The following is an 8,108-nucleotide window of genomic DNA, read 5'->3' as shown; positions in this document are numbered from 1 at the left end:
CATCTATTGGGTTCTTCCCCATTTTTCTTTTGTCTTCCAAGGCTGGACTAGTTGGCTGGGAAGAGTGACTGGATACTCAGGTGAGGGTCCAGTGACCCTGCTTGGCACTCCTTTAATGAATGAGCACAGCTGTCAACAAGCCCAATTGTGACTATGTTTATCTATCAGGCTCAGCCAAAGTCATGATGATGGTAGTTATTTCATGCAGAAGGGACTGCTGTATAGCATCCTCTTATTAAAAGGATCTGGAATTTAAAAGGATTTGGTGCTAGGAGCCACATATGAGGGAGAACATAGGCTCACAACTATCTGTAACTCCAGCTTCAGGGGCTCCATCATCTTCTGGCCCCTGCAGAAGCTGCACTCTCTCTCTCTCACACATATGCCTACATACATAGACATATAATTAAAAATAAAATGTTAATAAAAGTAGACATGAAGTTGGGAGAGTGTGGAGTTGGGAGAGATGAACCTATGAATTGTGTGTGTAGGTATGATTAAAATACATTGTACATGTTATGAAATTCTCAAAGAACTAAAAAAATTATACTTAGATAAATAGGGACCTGGACTGTATGTAACTCAGTTGGTGGAGTGCTTAATTAGCCAGCACAAAGTTCTGGGTTCAGTCTTTAGCACCACAGAAACCAGGTGTGGTGGTGCACACCTGCAATCCCAGCACTTCAGAGGTAGAGGCAGAAGGATCAGGAGGAATTCAGGGTTATCCTGTCTGGGCTACATAGTGAGTTCAAGGTCACCTTGAAATACTTGAGACCCTGCCAATAAACAAACAAATAAATATCTGAAAGAAAAGAGAAAAATCTTGAAACTGATCCCTGGGACAGGAAAATGGGGAGGGACTGACTTCACTAACTGTTCCTTGTTTTGTTATTCCTGTCTAGTTATCCCCATCCTGAAGATCACCACTGAGCCCCTGAAGGTTCACGATCACGTGCTTCAGAGAGTGAACCTGACTTGTCATGTGAGTCATTCTACCCTCCAAGTACACACCTGACCTGGATGAAGAATGGGCACAAGATCCAGACTCTAGAGCTTCGCCAGGTCACCAGAAACCCTGATGGAACATATCCACTAGAGCACAGATTACAAGACGATGCCATGCTGGATGGGAGTGAGTTTGTCTGCTGGGTGGTCCTGCATGACCAACCTGCAGTGAGGACCAACATCACCCTGGAAGTTCAGACCTCCAGCAAGGGCAGAGGTAGGTGCCTTCTCTTCCCCATGTCCTAGAACATCATGGTGGAAGAGCCAGGAACTCAGGGCAACCCTGGGTGAAGGTGGAGGGAGAATGCCTTCCTTGGTGAGAACATTCTCACATAGCCACCCCTAAAATGTACTCCCCCTTCTTCCAGTCACCTTCATCAAGACATGGGTTGTCTCCTCTGCTGCACTTGTCATTTTGCAAGTTCTCCACCTTAACACTTTATTGCAAGAAATTTCAGAGGTTAAGGATGACAGGACTCCAAATAATTTTGGGGAAGGCTATTAATCAAGACTGTGAGTTCGGCTGGATGTTTCTGGAAGTTAACTTTGAAGAGAGGCCAGAATTATTGACTCCATTATCTTGGAAAGAGAGTCACTGAAGGTCCTTATTTCTATGCACACCTGCTTCTTTCTATGCACACCTGCTTTCCTCTTTTCTTCCCTAGTTCACCCTTTGTGGCTGCAGATTCTTTCTCCCACAAGGGGGCACTGTGTCCTTGCAGTCCAGAGCTTCATTGTTTCTCTGGTCCACCTAGGATCCATCCCCTCAGGAGAAAGAATTACTGGAGCAGGCTGGGCGGTTCGAGTGCATAATCCGAGGGACCAAGATCTGAGTCATAGCTAGCAGAACTGGGTTTATGATGCAGCTGTCAGTTCACTAACTCAGTGTGTTCTGTTTCATGCTTCCCTTTACTCTCATCTGAGAATACAGACCTTAGTGTTGTCACAAGTCTCCTCTTAAGTCTCATTCAAAGGTATTTACTTTTCTTGGACTGTCACATCTATCTATATATTCAGCTCCCACAATAAGTACTTTAACTTCAGGGCCTTCTAAGAGTCTAGGTGCAGGTTTTTATCTTGTCTCTTCCTCTTCTGCATATGTGGCTCCTGACCCCTTGGATCAGGGATGGGCTTATGTTTGAACTTGGCCAGACTTTGGAGTTGAATGGATCAGTGTCAAACTGCAAAATCAGTGTAGCCAATGCCCATCTGTGTAACCTCAGGCAAAGCAATTCCTTTTCCAACTTATTTCATCTATGCAATGGCTGCCACCCAGGTTTCCTTCCTTGGCTCCTACATGGCATCTTGACACTGGGGCAGGGTTGAGGCTCTGCAGTGATTGCTTGACGTGTCCATAGGGCCTGATCCACAGCTGAAAGCAAGAAAATATTATAAATCACTGATTAATATAGCACTAACCTTGGAGATACAGAGGCAAGCTATGATGCACAGAAAAAAAAACCCTCTGACTGGAAATCAGAACCCCAGCATTGCAGTATCAGTTTTTCATTGTGAATTCTTCCTTGAGCCTTTTCTTTCTCTGTGTTTACATTATAAATATGATCTATAAGGAGGCTTTTCTGGCATATGCCTGTAAATCCAGCACTCAGGAGGCGAAAGCAGGAGAATCATGGGCACTCTGTTTCAAAAAAAAAAAAAAAAGATAATGACAGCCCTTCAGGTGGTCATTTTTAGTCTCTGATACTGTGGTTGCCACTTGTAGAGTGATTACTATGCACCACAATCTCAACACCAGCTCCTTTACTTATTAAACCTGTGAATTAAGATCTACCATACTTTACTAGTGAGCAAACAGAGGCATGGAGGGTGTATATTTCTCAGGCCTGTGGGGGGTGGCAATGCAGTTATGGTTGAGTGAACCCCAAAGTCTGTGCAGATGTTTTCTTCTCTCTGACCCATGTGTGGGTTATTAAGGGGTGCCCCCTTTGCAGGGACTGGACAGCACTGAGTGCAGGTCAGGGGCCCATACCCTGGGACTAAATTACCTTTTTCAGAACTCCTGGCTTTGCCACTGACTAGTTGTGAACTTGAACAAATTCTCTCACCCACTGTAGCCACAGTTTCCTTATCTGTTAAATGGAGACAGTGATAGCTACATTTGGGGTGTTGGGAGGATTTGGTGAGTTCTAGAAGAGCCTACAAGCATGGTATGAGTTGCTATATGTGTCTGATATGTGGTGTTGGTCTTCTCTGAGCTGCATGGTCCCTGTGATCTCATTGTCATCTGCTAGTAGCTTCAGAACCTTGCAACTGTCAGAAGGAAATATTTAAGTCTCAATTGAAGAGGCAGTGATGGGCCTTTTTAACAAGGACTCTGGAAAGCTGTTCATACTGGGTAAACTACAGTCTCATGGTAGAGTCTCTATTTGCAGGAAGGAAAGGTCACGTTTACCACTTGGAAGGCCCCTTGCAGTGGTCTGCACCTGGGACAAGCATCCAATTGAAATACACATCCTCTGGGTTACCAACATGTCAGGTTACAGTGACCTGGCTGGAAAACAACCACAAGCTTCGCCAGCCCCAGATCAGTGTCCTCCCGAATGGAAATACCTGCAATGTGACCAGCAATGTGCTTATCCCACTGGAGAAAGACGACATGCTCTCCTCAGTCCTTTGCCTTGTTGAACACAGCTTGTCAGTGGTTTTCTGGGAGCTTATCACTGTGAAGCAGTATCTGTGTGGTAAGACCTTTTTCTTTGCTGACTGAGCTGGTACCAGGCTGGGCTGTAGGCTTTTCTTGTTCTCAGTTTCCTCACAGAGGAATGGTTTGACTTGGTGGTGAGACACACCCATAAAGTACTTAACCCACATCCTGCTCAGACAGCTCAGAAATGATGTTTATCATTGCTGTTAGTTATGACCATCCACATTACCACACTGAACTCACTTCCTTCATCTTTAAAACAGACAGAATATCAATAGTCTGGGAATTTAATTTTAATATTGCTGTGCTATAGAAAGACTCAAAGGGCTTTGTGATTTTCTAGACTTTAGGTATATTGGTGTTTTAGATCTTTACTCCAATTTGGATTTCGGTCTAAATTTTCATTACCTTTTGTTGTTGATTTTCCTGGGATGCACCAATGCTTGGCAGATCTGTGAAGTCATAATTTATCTAGACACATAGTCTACATATCTTCTCCTTTTCCCCTTCATGTCACTGTACTCTACTACCCATCCCAGGAAGCCTCCCCGCCCCCACCTACCCATAGCCACTTTTGAGTTTCTTGACCTCTCTGAATTTTCCAATTGAAACATGCATATCTAAGATTTCAAAGCTAGTATCCAGCTGTGAGAGAGACCATGTACCATCTGTCTTTCTGAGTCTGGGTTACCTCACTCAAAATGATCATTTCAGTTCCATCCATTTACCTGAAAATTGTATACTATTTTTTTTTATTTTTATCTATTTTTTGGTCTTTTTGAGACAGGGTCTCCCTGTAGCCCCAGCTGGCCGGAACTCACTATGTAGACCAGGCTGGCTTTGAACTCACAGAGATCTGCCTGCCTCTACCTCCCGAGTGCTGGGATTAAAGGTGTGCGCCACCACATACTTTCATTTTTAAGAGCTGAATAATAGTCCATTGTGTATGCCTTCAATATACATTCATCAGTCAATTTCTGGCTAATATGAAAAGGACAGCAACGAACATGGATGAATAGGTATTTCTGTAGTAGGGTATAGAATGTTTTGGGTATATGCCCAAGAGTAGACTGGCTGGATCATATGGTAAATCAATTTCATGGTTTTTGAGGAATCTCCACATTGATTTCCAAAGTGGCTGCACCAGTTCTCACTCCCACCAGCAGTGGAGAAGCGCTCCTCTCATCAACATTTGTCATTATATACTTTTTGGATCTTTGCCATTCTGAGAGGGTAAGATAAAATCTCAAAGTGGTTAATCTGTATTTTCCTGTTGTTGAACATTTTTAAAAGTATTTTTCGGTCATCTGTGTTTCATCTTTAGAGAACTCCCTGTTCAATTCCTTGCCCCACCTTTTAGGTGGGTTGTTTGTGCCTTTTAATGTTTAGTTATTTTTTTAGTTCCTTGTATATTTTAGATATTAACTCCCTGTGAGAGGTATAGTTGGTAAAGATATTTTTCCCATTCTGTATGTTACCTCTTCCTGTGAATAATAGTGACCTTTGGTGTACAGAGCATTTTAGTTTCATGTGGTTCCATTAGTTGCGGGGGTCCCGCTTTGCCTTGTGGAGGGAACCTTGCTTCTGTGATGGTGATACTGGTGGTGCAGGGTCTGGCCCTGGGACTTGAAATCTGTTGTGATAAGCAAAATTTATTTAAAAATTCAGTGGGTTTTTATACAATACAAGGAACTGGCAATCACATGGAGTTTGGCAGTTACATACAAAGATTAAGGGCACAATTAGACAAGAAGCAGGACATACAGCTTTTAGCTGGTACTAGCTAGGGGCTATTTGTAAAGCAGGATGCTTGAGCTTTTACTCAGGGTTACCAGTGCCTATCTGGTAATTTATTGGCCACAATGTGTACTTCTTAGGACAAAAAGCATAGTAAACTTTCAGCTTTTGGCCCAGGAGTAAACCTTTAGCATGGCCTGTCCTTTTAGCTAGTGCTACCTGAGAGTTATTGGTTCAGGGCAAGGAGGTGGGCTAAAGGCTGTTGACCAAGATGCTTTCCCTCAGAGTAAGGAGCTTAAACTTTTGACCTGGCTACTTTTCTCCTGCTAGTTCTTCAGTGTTCAGCAAGACAGGGATTTGAGGGCTGTATTCAGTGCCCCTCCCTTCAGAGATTGCAGATCTGATCTTAAAGTTTCAGATCTATTTCACCCAAAAGTATGCCATCCTGGTTTCCTACAGTTAGTCAATTGTTGGACCTAATGCTTGTGCTATAGTGTAGGAAACCAGGATGCCAGGCCCTAGGGTGAGGTGAGCTTAAAACTTATAGGTCCAGGCTGCATTCTCTGCTAAAGGGAGGGGCACTGAAAACAGTGGCTCTGATAATCCCTGTCCTGCAGAACACTGTTAGGCTGGCAGGAGGAAGCAGCCAGTCATAAAAGTGCAGGCTCCCTGCTCTGTGGGAAAGTGTCTTGGTCAACAACCCTTAGCTCATCTCCTTATCCTGAACAAATAACTCAGCTATCCCTGGCTAAGAGATGAGGCCAAGTTAAAGGTTTACTCCTGAGCTAAAAGCTAAAACTTCACCATCTTTTAGCTCTAAGAAAGAAAACATTGTGGCCAATAAATTACTCGATGGGCATTGATAACCTTGAGTAAAAGTTTAAGAATCCCTAACAGACTATATGTCCTGTTTCTTTGTGCCCTAAATCTTTGTGTGTGACTGCCATCGCCCACGTGACTGCTAGTTCCTTGGGATGTATAAAAACCATCTGAATTCTAAAATACATCATCCCGTTGGGAAGACACAGGTCCCAGAGTTTATGACTCTGTCACTGATCAGACCCTCTGCCCCGAAACCAGCAGGTCCCCTGCTAAGCAAAGCAAACCTAGTCCCGACAACTGGCACCTGAACAGGGACACTCTCAGACCTCTGCTTTGCTGTGGACAGAGCAATTCTTCCCCCTTTGGCTGATCGGATCCCCTTGTCACGCTGGTTTGTAGGTAAGGGGCAATGGTACACATGGGTAATTCTCTCTCTCCAGACTGGTCTCACTTCCAATCTATTCTTAAATGCATGCTAAAGTCTAAAGGAATTAAATGCACAGAAACACAGATTAAGCCTTTTTAGATATTACTATAGAATGTAATCCTTGGTTTCCTGCTATGGGAACTATTGACTTGGAATCTTGGAAAAGAGTAGGAGATAATGTAGAGAATTATCAAAAGCAGGGCAAGACTGTTCCTGTTTTCTATTTCCCTCTCTGGTCTGCTCTTTGAAAGTGTCTCCAAATAGAAGAGGAACCCCTTCCCTCTGCAGCCCAGCCACCTCCACCTCTGCTCCCTCCCCCTGCCAGTCCTCCCTCCACAACAGCCCAGTAGCAAGAACCTTCTCGGGCTGCTACTCAGCTGCCGGCACCTCCTCTGGGTGCTGTGAAGCTGCCAGCACTCCCTCCTGCTGTGGCACAGCCTCTGGGAATGCAACCACCTGCCTCTAGTTCTATTAGAGAGGGGGAGTTGGACCCCACTTTAGGATCCCTCCCCATGTCTCCTCCCTAGGCATTCCCCATGGCATATGTTTCTTATACCTCGCCCTCTGCTTCTGACCGTGAATCTCTCCTTCCCATGTTTCAAAATCTGCTCACAGGAGACACTTTCTCTAGAGAACCTCTGGCTCCCTTGCCATATCCATCCCCTCAGTTCTTTCCAGTTCACATTCCAGCTGGCTGTATGGCAGCTAACAACCCTGAACTTAGAGTGCATAGTCCTTTTGGCTTTAAAATGCTGAAAGCAATGCATAAGGTAGTAATGGAAAATGGTATGCATGGTCCTTTTACCATGGCCATCTTTGATCAGCTTAGCCATAAATTAGTTACTGCTTGGGACTTTAAGCACCTCACCCAGGCTGCCCTGTCCCTGGGACAATGGCTCCTTTTTAAGTCTAAATACCATGATGAGTGTACTGCACAGGCAGCAAGAAACGCTCAAGCTAATGTTGATGTGACAGCTGACATGCTTAAGGGTGAAGGTCAATACGCTGATGCTGAGGCACAAAAGGTTTTACCAGCTCAATATTTTGATCAGGTGTGCCTCTGCGCCTTGAGAGCCTGGAGATCCACACCGGATGGTGAGACAGTGAGAGCTAGCTTAGCTGATCCCAAACAAAAGCCATGGGAGCAGTGGGCTGAATTCTTAGCTAGGGTCCAGCAAGCAGTAGAGGCTAAGGTTCCTCACGTAGAAGCCACCCAGATTTTAATAAAACAACTTGCTTATGATGGCTCAACTCAAAAAATGTAAAGCAGCAATTGCTCCAGTAAAAAAATCAAGATTTGTCTTCCTGGGTAACAACTACTCAGGACATAGGCACAGTTTCAGACAGGTTAGCATGATGGCAGGTGCGCTGGCAGAAGCTTTTGCTGCCCAAATGAAAGATCTATGCTTTAAATGTGGAAAAATGGGTCACTTTGTGAGACAATGCCCTCTC

At 44.4% G+C, this 8,108-nt stretch overlaps 1 protein-coding gene across 1 annotated transcript in view; it reads left to right on the top strand.

Moving 5' to 3' along the window:
* Positions 1 to 8,108, top strand: part of LOC103740708 (signal-regulatory protein beta-1) — a 101,109-nt gene that overhangs the window by 83,352 nt on the left and 9,649 nt on the right. The window contains 3 exon segments of the mRNA XM_029567491.1: positions 903 to 986; positions 989 to 1,222; positions 3,399 to 3,707. Coding sequence (XP_029423351.1) covers positions 903 to 986; positions 989 to 1,222; positions 3,399 to 3,707 — 627 coding nt within the window.

This window comes from Nannospalax galili, unplaced genomic scaffold, assembly GCF_000622305.1.
Source record: "Nannospalax galili isolate Female #2095 unplaced genomic scaffold, S.galili_v1.0 scaffold801, whole genome shotgun sequence".
Lineage (NCBI taxonomy): Eukaryota > Metazoa > Chordata > Mammalia > Rodentia > Spalacidae > Nannospalax > Nannospalax galili.
Note: the sequence above shows the minus strand (reverse complement) of the source record. Positions and strands in the feature narration are given on the sequence as shown.